Below are 15,537 nucleotides of genomic sequence, written 5' to 3'. Positions count from 1 at the left end.
AACTCATGTCCATTGAGTTGGTGATACCATCCAACCGTCTCATCCTCTGTCATCCCCCTCTCCTCCCACCTTCACTCTTTCCCAGCATCAGAGTCTTTTCAAATGAGTTAGTTCTTTACATCAGGTGGCCAAAATATTGGAGTTTCAGCTTCAGCATCAGTCCTTCCAATGAACACCCAGGACTGATTTCCTTTATGATGGGCTGGTTGGATGTCCTTGCAGTCCAAGGGACTTTCAAGAGTCTTCTCCAACACCACAGTTCAAAAGCATCAATTCTTTGGCACTCAGCTTTCTTTATAGTCCAACTCTCACATCCATACGTGACTACTAGAAAAACCATAGCTTTGACTAGACAGACCTTTGTTGGCAAAGTATCTCTGCTTTCTAATACGTTGTCTAGGTTGTTCATAGCTCTTCTTCCAAGGAGTAAGCATCTTTTAATGTCATGGCTAAAGTCATCATCTGCAGTGATTTTGGAGACCAAAAAAATAAAGTCTCTCACTGTTTCCATTGTTTTCCCATCTATTTGCCATGAAGTGATGGGACCAGATGCCATGATCTTTGTTTTCTGAATGTTGAGTTTTAAGCCAGCTTTTTCACTCTCCTCTTTCACTTTCATCAAGAGGCTCTTTAGTTCTTCTTCACTTTCTGCCATAAGGATGGTGTCATCTGCATATCCGAGGTTATTGATATTTCTCCCGGCAATCTTGATTCCAGCTTGTGCTTCATCCAGCCTGGCATTTCACATGATGTACTCTGCATGTAAGTTAAATAAGCAAGGTGACAAATATACAGCCTTGATGTACTGCTTTCCTGATTTGGAACCAGTCTGTTGTTCTATTTCCAGTTCTAACTGTTGCTTCCTGACCTGCATACAGATTTCTCAGGTGGTCTGGTATCCCCATCTCTTTAAGAATTTTCCACAGTTTATTGTGATCCACACAATCAAAGGCTTTGGTGTAGTCAATATAGCAGATGTTTTTCTGGAACTCTCTTGCTTTTTCAATGATCCAACGGATGTTGGCAATTTGATCTCTGGTTCCTTTGCCTTTTCTAAATCCACCTCGAATGTCTGCAAGTTCATGGTTCATGTACTGTTAAAGCCTGGCTTGGAGAATTTTGAGCATGTGATTGGCCAAAAGGAGGTGGAGACACTCAGCCCATGGCTAATGGCTTCAATGTTTCTTATATGTGTGCTCAGTTGCTCAGTTGCTCAGTTGCGTCCAACTCTTTGCCACCCCATGGACTGTTGTCTGCCAGGCTCCTCTGTCCATGGGATTCTCCAGGCAAGAATACTGGAATGGGTAACCATTTCCTTCTTCAAAAGATCTTCCCAACTTAAGGATGGAACCCATGTTTCTTGCATCTCCTCCATTGGCAGGAAGATTCTTTACCACTGCACCACCTGGAGTTAAGGCTTCAGCACATGAGTGGTGGGAAGGAGGTACAGACAAACACATAAGTCAGCCCATGACATATGGCTTTAGTGTTCCTATGTGTAACTTCATTCAATCTATACTGAGTTCTCGCCCTGCTTGATTCATGAGATTTGTAGACAAGTGTGACAGCCCTGGCCTCCTTAGCTTCAGAGGATAGAAGAGCATGTGTTGTAATGCAGGGTTATATAATGTGGAGAGAGACTGCGGGGAGGCAGGAGTGGGAAGTGGGTTGATGATTAGAGAATCTTTCCCAGAAGAGTTGATATCAGAACAGGATTTTGCAGGCAGGGCAGGGCAAACCAAGGAAAGGGAGCTATTTGCATCTCAAAGCAGATAGTTTGGAACACTACTTGTGGGATGTAGAATACTACTTTCAGTGTGTGGAATGTGGGCACCAAAGCAACGGGAGAAGCAGAGATCAGACCAGGGGATCATAATGCCATGAAGAGGAATGTAGATTTATCTTCAAAGACAGGGGTCCCCAACCTCCAAGATCCAATGCCTGATGATCTGAGGTGGAGCTCATGTAATAATAATAGAAATTAAGTTCACAGTAAATGTTATGCTCTTGAGTCATCCAAAAACCATCTCCCCACATTGTAGGTGGAAAAATTGTCTTCCACAAAACTGGTCCCTGGTGCCAAAAAGGTTGGGGACCACTGGTGTAAGTCATGGAGAGCCTCTGAGGAAGCATTATAGAAAGATCTCCTTGGCTTCAGGGAAGGTGTAGACTAAAGAAGAGGCAAGATCAGAGGCCCCTGTGATATCACATACTGACCCACTGAACATATTTGACCAGAGGCTCACAGGAACCTAGCTCTGTTTTTCCCCTAAGAGCAATGGTTCAGGATGCATGAAGTCAGTGTTCCTGGTGACTTTATAGAATATAACTACCACAAATAAGAATTGACTATTCTTTCTATTTGTTGAATGAATGTATTTTAACCTAAGGTACAAATTCTTACAATTTTTTAAAATTCAGTTTTTACATAGACGTATTTCTACAAGGTCAGTGAGTTAGCTGAATGACCTTGAGTAACTTATTTAACCATCTGGGGCCTTGATTTTTTTTTCATCTCTAAAGTGGAGGTAACAACAGTGATCTCCTAAGGTGGTTGTGAGAATTAAGTTAGATAACGTGCAGGAAAATGCAACACAATATTATCCTATGATGGTGGTGTTGTTGTTTAGTCACTAAGTCTTGTCCAACTCTTTTGCAATCCCATGGACTATGGCCCACCAGATTCCTCTGTCCGTAGGATTTTCCAGGCAAGAATACTGGAGTGGGTTGTCATTTCCTTCTCCATGGGATCTTACTAACCCAGAAATCGAAGCTAGGTCCCCTGTATTGGCAGGCGGGTTCTTTACCACTGAGCTACCAGGATGTCCTGTGATAGGTCCTCCAAAAATGGTTGAGTCCTGCCACTGGGATGCGTAGATCTCATCTCCATCTTTGCTGGCTGACCCAAGTGGATTTCTCTCCATACAGGACGTAACAATTGTATCAGCATGTGCACCTCCAGGTGGCGGCCGTAACCCTGTGACCCCTCGCTTCCTCCGACACTTCAGCATGCTCTGCCTCCCGATGCCCTCAGAACACAGTCTGAAACAGATTTTTCAGGTGAATGTGGATTCCAGTCTGGGCACAAGGGGTAAAGAAAATTTATCTGTTCCAAAGCTCACACAATCAGCACAGCCTGTTGTGTTTCTAGGGAGCCCATCCATTCTTGCCTGATCAGAAACCATGTAAACACAGGGGCATGTGGGCAGTAGTTGATAAGCATTTGCATTGTGACCTTCTGTGTTTACAGTCTCAGAGGTAGTCTTATAAATGAGGAAAGAGAGTCAGAACACCTCCCATACCTCTAAGGAAGGCTGTGTTCTGGGCCCTTGACTCTCAGGAGATATCATCCCCACCTAGCTCCCACCTCGGTGCTCATCTCCTCCCTGACCGCCATGTCTGTGTCCACTTGCCCAGCAAAGGCCAGTCCCAATAACCAGAGAGTTCAGGCTCAGCATACCTAACCCAGAATTCATCACCCCTGCCGCCCCCACCCTCCCAAGAGAAACAACCACTGGTATTTCTTCCATCTGTACAAACTTCCCCAGGAGACCACTTCTTTGTCCTTTAAAAGGGGTAAGTAACTGTGTCTGCCCTGTAAGTACTTGGCAGAAGTGTTCATTAAGTGCGCGGCGTTATTCTGAATAGAATGATGAGAGATCTTGAAGCAACATGACTAAGGCGAGTATGTCATGCCAACTATTAATAGCAAAGATGTTTAGAGGAGACAGCCAGTGAGCCGAGTCCTGCAGGGTGAAATTGACAGAGAGGATCAGAAACACACAGGTGAATGTGGTCACAGAGGCCAGAAGTGGTAATGTGGGCATCCAGGTAAGTTAAGACAGGTGACTGGTCAGGAGAAACTGGCTTTGGTGACCATAGCCCAGGAGTCAGAGAGGCAGTAATGCTGGCATTAACCAGCCTCTACATTTACCAGCATCTCCCTCTCCTTCCAATGGGGCCTTCTTAGAGGAGAGAAAGGACCAGACCCGGCACATACACAGCAGTTTATAGAAATTAGTTTTCATATTGAAATAGCTTACATCCGTGGGAAATTATTTTTAATAAATTTGAAGTCATTCCAATAAGCTGTTTAGGATCTAAGACCAAAAGAATACATGAGAAATGCCACATTTGGAAAAACTTTTAGAGAGTACTTTAGAATAGGAGAAGATGGGAGCTTATCTCCCATAATTAAGCAACAAGTAAAAAACATGACAGGAAGCAGGTAACAGGGACCAATACAGGTATTAGAACACTTTTTAACCCCCTCTTTTTGTTGAGTACCTTTCTGTATATATTCTAAAGTTGAAATGAGTGATTCACAACCATGCTGTCCTAACACACCCTTGTGATGTGATCAGTGGTGAGGGAATGTCCCAAGTAACTTATGCCTGATGATAAAGTACTGGATTTGCAAATTATTTTACATTTTAATAAATTCAAGCAAATTCAGAGTTATCCCAACAACAACAACAACAAAAATGGCATTCTTAACTCATTCCAAAATGCTTTCTTGGGTGGGAAGAAGAAGATAGAGTCTGGGCTCCTGGAAATCAAATTGATCCGAATCCTCAGCCTCCTGCCTCTGCCTGTAGGAATGTTCAGTTCAGTTCAGTCGCTCAGTCGTGTCCGACTCTTTGCGACCCCGTGAATCGCAGCATATCAGGCCTCCCTGTCCATCACCAACTCCCAGAGTTCACTCAGACTCCCATCCATCGAGTCAGTGATGCCATCCAGCCATCTCATCCTCTGTCTTCCCCTTCTCCTCCTGCCCCCAATCCCTCCCAGCATCAAAGTCTTTTCCAATGAGTCAACTCTTCGTATGAGGTGGCCAAAGTACTGGAGTTTCAGCTTTAGCATCATTCCTTCCAAAGAAATCCCAGGGCTGATCTCCTTCAGAATGGACTGGTTGGATCTCCTTGCAGTCCAAGGGACTCTCAAGAGTCTTCTCCAACACCACAGTTCAAAAGCATCAATTCTTTGGCGCTCAGCTTTCTTCACAGTCCAACTCTCACATCCATACATGACTACTGGAAAAACCATAGCCTTGACTAGACGGACCTTTGTTGGCAAAGTAATGTCTCTGCTTTTGAATATGCTGTCTAGGTTGGTCATAACTTTTCTTCCAAGGAGTAAGCGTCTTTTAATTTCATGGCTGCAGTCACCATCTGCATCCACAGAAATGTGTCACTTACAGGAGCATCATGCAGCAAATATGTCACAGCTGAAAATGAGCAGCAATTACTTCTTCCTGCTGTAACTTAGAGGCTAGTATTTAAAACTCGCACTAACCAAGGCCACAATGGAAATGCAAACCAGCAAAACTGAAATTATGGGGGCCACTAAGTTGGACTGTATTCCCATGGGAACATGTGTTTTCCTCATTACCAAAATGGACTGGATATTTTATCTGTAGAAGGAAAGGACTTGGATTCCAAGCTTTCTTTTTAATCACAACCCATCTAAGCAGAGTTCAAGAGTTCACAGTCCACCTTTCCTGTCCTTTGTGTGGAGGAGAAGGAACTTGGGGATAAACAAGAACTGAAAAAAGCAAAATCAACAAGTAAAAGTAAATTTGTTGATAGCAACACAAATAAACTGATTTATGTTTACTATATAAAAGAAACCTATGAGTCTACATAGTATATGTATACATATATGATACATAATATGCTTATATTTATAATGTTTTTAATCACTTCTTAGTTCTAAAACAATCAGTAATATCACTACTTTCTTGAAAGTCTATTTTAAGTTAGTTAAAGAACACATATATGCAGGGAGAGTCCCATTAACAATGGGTCACAATTTGGATTATGTACAGTTGTAGGTGAATCAAGAACCACAGTTCACACACATTTTAGTTGTTTATCTGCTGGAATTTTTTGTGCAAAAATATGCATCACTATATATTCTGAAGGTAAATTGAATAGCACACAGCAAATTAAATTGATAATGTTGTCACTAAATTAGGTATGAATTCTTTTTTTCTTTTTTGGCCACTTGGAATCTGGGATCTTAGTTCCCTGACCAGGGATTAAATCCACACACACCCTGCACTGGAAATCCAGACCACTGGAAATCCTTAACCACTAGACCACCAGGGAGGTCCCTGAACTTAACTATAAATTCTAATTAGAAAGATATAACAGCAGTGATTAAAAAGCCATGATCAACTCCATAAAACATTACTAATGTCCTCATGACAAAGCCATCTTTCCTTAAACTATGGAAATTCTGTCTTTGTCTTGTATGAATATTCTCAGTAAAACTTTTAAAAGTTGCCAAACATGTCATATAAGCCAAATCTTTGGACAGAATACAAAGCTGTGATCCTCAGTAAACTTGATAGCCACCTGATAGTTTTAATTTATGAATATCAGTTTAATAACCCTTCATTCATTCACTAAAGAAATACTTGATGAGTATCAACCATGCACCAGATGTTGGTACATCACTTTAAGCAAAACAGATGCCACCCCAGTCCTCATAGATCTTCTACCATAGAGACAGATAACATAGATAAATGAACTAACATATATGTAATTATAAATATATACTTATATATATATAACTGTACTTGCATATATACAACTATATTTGTATGTAAAATACTATATTTGTATATATACAACTGTTGTTGTTGTTCAGTCGCTCAGTTGTGTCCTACTATTTGCAACCCATGAACTGCAGCACCCCAGGCTTCCCTGTCCTTCACTATCTCCCGGAGTTTGTTCAAAGTCATGTCCATCGAGTCAGTGAAAGTGAAAGAGAAGTTGCTCAGTCATGTACAACTCTTTGTGACCCCATGAACTGTAGCCTGCCAAGCTCCTCCATCCGTGAGATTTTCCAGGCAAGAATACTGGAATGGGCTGCCATTTCCTTCCCCAGAGGATCTTCCTACTGCAGATAGGACTGCAGTAGGACTTTGTTGTTTATCTCTTTTATAGACAGTAATTCGTATATGCTGATCCCAAGTGCCTGATTTGTAAAAAGTGTTAGTTGCTCGGTCGTGTCCAACTCTTTGCCACCCTGGACTGTAGCCCACCAGACTCCTCTGTCTCTGGAATTCTCCAGGCAAGAATACTAGAGTGGGTAGCCAATCCCTTCTCCAGGGGATTGTCCCAACCCAGGGATCAAACCCAGGTCTCCTGCACTGCAGGCGAATTCTTTACTGTCTGAATCACCAGGGAAGCCCAAATGCCTATTTTACCCTTTTCCCCGGAAAAGAAGACTTTTAACACCCACATGTCCTTGCACTTGAATTTGATCAGGTCTGGAGTATTTGAAAGATAAATTTTGGTTAAAAACATTCCAACCCTCTTATATTACATTTCTGGTTCTAGGCCATCTTAAACGGCTTCCTGAATGACTTCACACCAGCTGTAAAGCAAACTGCATCCAACATTGTGGAAGCCTCAGTTGAAATCTACAACAGGATGAGTGTTGATCTTCTGCCAACACCAGCCAAGTCTCATTACGTCTTTAACTTGAGGGATTTATCTAAATGTGTGCAAGGTAGTGTATGGAACTCTCGTTCCCTGGCCTGCACCCTCTCTCCATTTCCATTCACCCACACATCCCTGCGTAAAAGTGTATGTACATGAGTGTCTGAGATTTGCCTGGAAATTCCATTACAGTATCCCTGTTTTAGTCACCCTCCACCCCCACCCTTCACTGACTGTTTCACAACTTTGCTCAAATCACCATCCCATTTCTCACTCCCAGCTGGTGGCCTGTCTTCTTTTTCACTGAAGAAGAAAAAAAAAACAAATAGAATCAAACCAGAAGGGGCTCCTCTTCCAAATCTCCCAGACACCCTGCCCCTGCCTTCTCTCCCACTGCAGTGGTTCAGCTGTCCCTGCCCCTAATATGTGTCAGTAGCCCCTCTGGGACTGAACCCATCCCCTCCTGCTGACTCTCGGATTTTGCTTTTATGCGTCCCCCTCCTCTTCTGCATTGTCAGTGCTTCTTCTTCTGTCAGATCATCCCTAACAGCATACAATTCTGCTATAATACCTCCCATCTTAAAAGACACAATTCTCTTGGGACTTCCCTGAATATCCAATGGTTAAGACTCTGCCTTCCAATACAGGGAATGTGGGTCCTATCCCTGGTCAAGGAACTAAGATTCTACATGCCACAGTGGTGTGGCCAAAAAAAATTTTTTTTAATAAAAAAAGCTACGAAGATATTAAAAATAAAAATGATAGTTCTCTTTAGGCTCCATATTCCCCTTCTGCTACCCTGCTCATTTGTGCTGATAATGTGTCCTCAATTTTGCTTTCAAAAAATGAGGTCACAATGACTATATGTATATATCCAACTATCCATTTCCTTTAGTTTGGGATAAAGTTGAACTTACAGATTTTCTCAGTAATTAAACTATCACTAGATATTCCACAATTGTAGAGTTTTTCTCTTCTCCCTTTCTGAAAAAACAGGTATTCTTCAGTGTGACCCAGGAACAATAAGAGAAGAAATACAGATCTTCAGACTCTTCTGCCATGAGTGTCAAAGAGTCTTCCATGATCGTTTGATTAACAACGAAGATAAGCACTATTTCCATGCTATTTTGACAGAAATGGCCAGTAAATATCAATCTTTATATCAATCTATCCCTCTTTATTTAGTTAGGTTTTTTCAGGGGTTATTTTTATTGTTTTAGTTTAGAAAAACAATTTGTTTTCTAATCCTAGCCATTAGATGACCAAAGAGACACAATTTGGTTTCTAAAATGAGCAAAATAAATTGTAATCATTCATTAGTAACAGTTTTTTTCTTTGATGACCCACATATATAACAACATGTGAAGTGTTATGAAAATCATTTTATTGAAATTCAGGAAGGATTAATATTCCTAATTCAGTATAGAATTTTAAGTAGAGGAGGGAAAGTAGAAAACAAACAGCATTTTGTCAGGTAAGAAGCCAGGATACTTCTAAAGTATTTATTTATTAATATGTATTCATATCTGTTATTTAATAAAATGATTATTAATAGTAAATATTCTTAATCTTAAATTCAAGAGATTATCAATCAAACCAAAGTGGTGTGGTATTAACATGGGCTTTCAGTTTCATGTGTATTAATTAGGCTTCTAAGTAAAGTAGCAGGGGTAGTTACTGTGTATATCTTACCATTAACACCCTGCATTCAAGCTAATCATTATATTAAAAATTGATTTTATTTTTTTAATAGACAAACATTTTGGAATTGCTATAGGCCTGGAATATTTTTTGACTAGGCCCATCATATTTGGAGATTTCATTAAGGTAAGTATGTTGTAGTGACTTGACTACATTTGAAGTTTATAAAACATTTACTGTTTTCTAGTTCAAGTTCATATTCTACAGGAGCTTTGCACATGTGAAGATTCAAGACCTAGACTGGGGGGTGGGGGGTGGTCAGCAAACTATGGCCCATAGTCCAAATCCACTCACCACTCAATTTTGTAAATGAAGTTCTATAGGAGCGCAAGACCCACTTGACTCTGTCTTATTTATCTGGTTGCTTTCTAAAGACCAGACAGACTGAAGTACTAGCAACAGTTACTATATGACCTGCAAAGCCTAAAATATTTACTATATGGCTCTTGAGAGAAAAAGATTGCTGACTTCTGATCTAGTTACATTCACTTTGATAATAGTGAATCAGAGACTGAATTAACAGGTATTCCATTTGAAAGGAAGCAAAGAAGTTTAGTCTGTTAACTTAGAACTGGAATTCTCTTACCAATTAGTTAACCTCCTTCATTTCAGGGTAGCTCTAATTAGTAGCAAAACTTTCCTTTTACTAAGTGCTTCAGTCCTGGGTGTTCATTGGAAGGATTGATGTTGAGGCTAAAACTCCAATACTTTGGCCACCTGATGCGAAGAGCTAACTCATTTGAAAACACCCTGATGTTGGGAAAGATTGAGGGCAGGAGGAAAAGGGGATGACAGAGGATGAGATGGTTGGATGGCATCACCGACTCAATGGACATGAGTCTGGGTAAACTCCAGGAGTTGGTGATGGACAGGGAGGCCTGGCGTGCTATAATTCATGGGGTCACAAAGAGTCGGACACAACTGAGCGACTGAACTGAACTGAAGTGCCTCAAGTCTGTCCCCCCTAATAACATCTACATATAGGCCCTAATTTTACCTTCTAGACCTACCTAGAATATACTTCTTATAGGTGACTAACCTTATTCTAGGTTAAAAGACTTCCATCTAACTAACTACTGTACCTATGTTGACAGGCAGCCATCTTGTTTTACCAAGCGGACTCTTGCTTGGGCACACGCAACACTACTAGTGTCTCTGAGAAAGCAAGGGCCATGTCTGTTTAGTTGAACTTAAATCCTATTTCCTACACAGAGCTGCAGCAGTGGCTCTCAACCGGTGGTGGTTAAACGAATGAATGGATTCATCTTTATCTTATATTTATGCAATATCTCACCACTCTGATAACCCTAGACAACAAAAAATGGTAATAATAAACAATTTATTCTATGAACTATATATATTTAATGTTTCTTTTAAAAAGTTTAAAGTTTATTTTCAGGTGGTGATTATATTTCCTATGTGTTTCTAATGGTGGTATTATCAAATGGGAAACTGAAGCAAAGCAAAAAGAGCAGTTGGACTCTTCTTCCATTGCCTATGTGTATTTTAGTCAAAGATTTCAAAAGAAAATGTCCCCAGGGCAGTTGCTATGGCAAAGACAATAAATTATCAATAGGTCCAAACAGGAACTCAGTGCCCTGTAGTTTGTACCAAATATCATTCTCAATGATTTATTTAAACAAATGACTAGTATGCAAAAACTACATATAGTTCTGGCATGATTATAAAACAGTCAGCCAAACTTAATTTTCAACCATTTCACTTTTCTGATGTCAACAGCCTAGGAGCAAAAGTATGAAACCATAGTTAAGTTAAATGAGAGAGAAGTGAGAAAATTTTTTTAATTATTTCTGAACTTTTGTGTGAATTTTATTGCAAAGATCATTTGAAATTCCAGTGTCTCACTTGAAAAGGTTGAATTAAATGAATTTTTCAGTTAACCATGAATATCTGAGTTGCATTAATCCCATTTCCTTCATTTTACAGCCCTGCTATCATATATAAGCAAATGATTAAATAGAAATAAAAATAATTGCCCCTTCTAAGGTTATGTATATTATATATGTTTATACATCAGAATTGATCCAACTTGGTTCTTATCCAATAAATCATCTTCTAGTTTGGAGCAGATAGATCTGACCGGATTTATGATGACATGCCTGATATGGAGAAAATCGCAAATGTTCTACAGGACTACCTTGATGATTATAACCTTATAAACCCCAAAGAAGTAAAGTTGGTGTTCTTCCAGGATGCTATAGAGCATGTTTCAAGGTAAAGTGCCATCAAGTACCCAATAATGCATTGATCTATTTCTTTTATATTAAAAGGTAAAGATTAAGTTATATAAACTCTTAAAATTGACTGCTAGATGGACAAAGGTCTATTACCAAATCTTGCTATAACTTAAAAGTTATTTTTGATATCTTTAAAATATGTATAGCATGAACTTTGTATGCAATCTCAGAAGTCATTATTTTTGCAAAATATTAATAGATTGTTTTTGTTTTGAAAATGTCCTGTCTCATTACAAAACAATTTTTAAAATCTAAATGTGGTTTACAGAAATATATAGAGTAGCCAGGCTGATTTAACATGCATGCCTAAAGAAATAGGAGATTTTACCTTGTTTGTAGCAAAACAAGTCAAACGCAAGGACCGTAGATTTCATTTGCTTATGAGTCTGACTCATACCCACTGCAGGTATCCTGTGAGGGTCATCCCTGATGTATAGATATTGAGTCTGAATATCTGCAGTCCTTGGGGCACACACAACTTTTTGAAGTGGCTCTTGTCCTGTTGAACAATTCTGAAATTGTAAATATGTGTTAAAAATGTTAAAATGACAAGGTTATACTGTATAGCACAGGGACTTATACTCAACATCCTGTGACAAACCACAATGGAAAAGAATATGAAAAAGAATATATATGTGTGTGTATAACTGAGTCACTTTGCTCTACAAAAGAAATTAACACAAAATTGTCAATCAACTGTACTTCAATAAAAAAAACTTTTAAGTGTTGGAATGACCCTTCAAAGGTAAGTTAAGATCTGTTCCCTGTAACTTCTGATACTCCATCTTCTGGAGCAGTATTAATGATAGCAATGGCACTGAGTGTGAATATAAATATTCCATAATATGTGCCATATTCCATAATATGGAATATCTCATTTAACTTCGGTAACACTTGTCTGTGGCTCAATATCATGGTCTTTCTAAATATAAGGCTCAGAGAATGTTCCAATGGTCTGATGCTATATAATAATCCAGTGTAATACTTAGTAGCTTCATTTCTTCATTATTTCTCATGGGTCCCAGCCATTCTCCCCTGGGATCTCTCACACAATTGCAATCAGACAGCATCTAGAACACCTGGCCCATCTCTGCCTCCATGTGGACTCCACTGTCTCTGCGTGGGTATCATGAGAGTGTTGGGACTTCTTACACGGTAACTCAGGGCTCCAGAGGCTTGTGCCCCAAAAGACTACCAGGCTGAAGGTAAATGGCCTTTCACAACACAGCCTTGAGAGTTCCTCAGCATTGCTTCTGCCACACTCTATCACGCCAAAGATCCATACGGATTCACAAGACAGGATCAGCAACTCTACCTATTTGTAGAGTCAAAGCAAGTAAGATCAGAAACATTACTGCAGCCAGTTTTGGATAACATTGTGTGCCACAGAGAGATTAAGTCAACTGTCCCAAGCCCTCTTGCTGGTGAGTGGCAGGCTGAGGATCATAAGCAGTGTTTCAGGTTTCCCAGTTGGTTCAGTGGAAGAGAACCTGCCTACCAATGCAGGAGGAGGGTTGGGAAGATCCCCTGAAGAAGGAAGTGGCAACTGGCAAGAAGGAAATGGCCCACTCCAGTATTCTTGCCTGGAGAATTCCATGGACAGAGGAGCCTGGCCAGCTTTAGTACATGGGGTGCAAAGAGTCAGACACAATTTAGCGACTGAACAATAGCCTCTAGCTGGCCAGTGACAGGCTACAGGGATCATAACCAGTGCTTAGATTCTAGCTTCACTGGTAGATGCCTCGGTCCAAAATGGATCCACTCTTTTTCATAACAGTTCCTCCAAATACTTGAAAATCATTACCAAGCTCCTCTTAGCTTTATGTTCTCCAGGCACAATTATCCCAGACTTTTCACTGTTTCCTGTTAGCAGTTATTTCCAGTCTTCAACATACTGAGCCCTTTATCATTTTTCAATGTTTCACTTAACATGTGATACCCAGATTTGATGTAGTATTCTGTGGAATAAGCTGTGCAAAATGTGTATGAGGGCAAGATTCCCCATAGGCTACTACCATGGAAAACAATTGCTTTGTTTATTTCCCTTGTCAACTATATTTTAGTGTTGGACCATATTAAGTTTGACAAATCTCCAGAGTTTTTTTTTTCTCTAACCATAAGCAAGCCAAGTCTTTTGTGCTTCCCATACTTCTGCTATTTAATTAACTCTAATTCAAAGATTTATGTTTGTCACAGCTCAAGGGTTGTAAAATACAATAGTTTACCATTGGGTTGTCAAGATACCACTTGCTTCCCATCTGCCCCCTGCCAAAATACCCACACGCTTTCTCCTAACAACTTTTATTCCCATGGCTCAGGCAGTCCCTAAGCCTGAAAGAAAATAAACTAACAGCAGAACCCTGGCCTGAGAAACTTCCTGAAGAATAGACCAGACGATAGGAAAAGTCAGCTTAATTATATTTATAACCTCTCTTACTTTCATGAATGGGAATCACCAGGCTACTTAAAGTTTGCTTAAATTATTACAGAAGGAAATTAAAAACCATTTGTAGAATGGGGGAGATTTGGTTTTCTGGCAAAAAAGACTGCCATGTGAATAACGATGTAGATGTTTTCTCTAGAGAGGATCGGTAGTTAGGAATTAGAAGAAATAAGAGCCTTCAAACACCTGCTGCTGATTAGCAATGAACGGGGCTTCCATGGTGGAAAGCAGTTTGGGGGCTAATACCAAATATTCAGTAATATAACAGATAGTACATTTCCATTTATTAACATTCTAGGCTCTTGTTGCATTGAATAACTGAATAAAGGCTTTCTCAACTCAGAAAAAATTAGAATTGACTTCAGAGCCTGTGCTTTCAAAGAGCAGTTTGCATCAGACTATTTATATGTTACATACCACCAAAGTTGTCATCATACTCCAAAGATGGTCAAATGGATCTCTCTATAAAGCCATTAACAGGACTTCCCTGGCAGTCCAGTATGCTTAAGACTCCAGGCATCCATTGCAGGGGGCATAGGTTTAACTCCTGGTCTGGGAACTAAGATTCCTAATGCTGTGTGTCATGGCCAAAAAAAAATTTTAAGTAATAATAAAATTAAAAGACTAATTAGGAAATGTATCTCTTGCCTCTACAGTAGAGAAAATGTAACTTCAGAAGATTCTCAATGGAGGGAGGTTTTTATCCTTTGATATGTAAGTTGACAGAAAAAAATAACACTAGGAAGCAGATAGACAAGCCATTTGTTTTCTCAATCTCAAATGGAAGTAACAAATTACTATAATGTAAATGAAAAAAGGAAAGAGTAACATAACTAATGCAAGATATTAATAATATTCAATATTTATCCACTGTAGCACCCTGATGCATTATGGGAAAAAACAACAAAACATTGGGACATATCCATTGAACCCTCAATTTTATACTCTCAGAGGTAATTGAGGAAATATAAGCAAACAGAAAAGTGTCCTCTGTTAGATGTATGTTGTGATAGAGACATAGCTGTGGAGACCATACCTGTGGGTCTTAGTTGCTTTGGGGGAAGAATTAGCAAAGGATCTGTCAACTGGGGGGAAAAAAAAAAAAAACACTGTGAGAGTTGCAATTAAGTTTTATCTAGGGAAAAATGAAGACCATAGCCCCAGAGACAGCCCCTCAGATAACTCCAAGGAACTGCTCCAGAGAGGTAGGGGGAAAGTCAGTATGTATGTGATTTTAGTGAAGGGGGATACATGCAGTCAGGCGCACATTTTAACAGAAGGCTGCTGCTAGTCACAAGGAGCAGATGTCTCTTTTAATGATTTTAGTGCTCTTCTAGATATGAGAAGATAGAAGAAATTGCATTCATAAAATCTCCTGAAAATGGATATCTGAAGGCCTGTCCTACCAGTTTTTCCCAGAGCACAGAGTGCCTCGTTCCTGATTGTAGTGGGAGTTTCTAATAATGTACTTTCACAGCCTTGAGAAATTCCACAGAAATAGCACCTGGAAAAATAGCATATAATAAGAAACTGTGTTAATGATTATCTTTCATGTTTTTCTTAAGAATAATCTCCTTCTTACAAACCCCAAGGCCAGACCCAGAAGGGAGTATGATTGGGAGCATGGACCTTGGAACACTGGGTCAGCGTTAGGTATGAACACTGCCTACGCACTTGCTGATTG

At 39.8% G+C, this 15,537-nt stretch overlaps 1 protein-coding gene across 2 annotated transcripts in view; it reads left to right on the top strand.

The window, feature by feature from the left end:
* DNAH6 (dynein axonemal heavy chain 6) overlaps positions 1-15,537 on the top strand; it is a 285,139-nt gene that overhangs the window by 152,394 nt on the left and 117,208 nt on the right. For both annotated transcript variants that reach the window (XR_005718342.1, XM_040224335.1), the window contains exons 41-45: positions 2,929-3,060; positions 7,350-7,521; positions 8,448-8,594; positions 9,205-9,278; positions 11,233-11,387. Coding sequence is in view for 1 of the 2 variants with exons in the window: in XM_040224335.1 (XP_040080269.1) it covers positions 2,929-3,060; positions 7,350-7,521; positions 8,448-8,594; positions 9,205-9,278; positions 11,233-11,387 (680 nt within the window). In the remaining variant the exon portion in view is untranslated. The remainder of the gene's footprint in view (positions 1-2,928; positions 3,061-7,349; positions 7,522-8,447; positions 8,595-9,204; positions 9,279-11,232; positions 11,388-15,537) is intronic.

This window comes from Oryx dammah, unplaced genomic scaffold (assembly GCF_014754425.2).
Source record: "Oryx dammah isolate SB20612 unplaced genomic scaffold, SCBI_Odam_1.1 HiC_scaffold_25, whole genome shotgun sequence".
NCBI classification, from domain to species: domain Eukaryota; kingdom Metazoa; phylum Chordata; class Mammalia; order Artiodactyla; family Bovidae; genus Oryx; species Oryx dammah.
The sequence above is the reverse complement of the archived record's forward strand: the minus strand, read 5'-3'. Positions and strand labels throughout refer to the sequence as shown.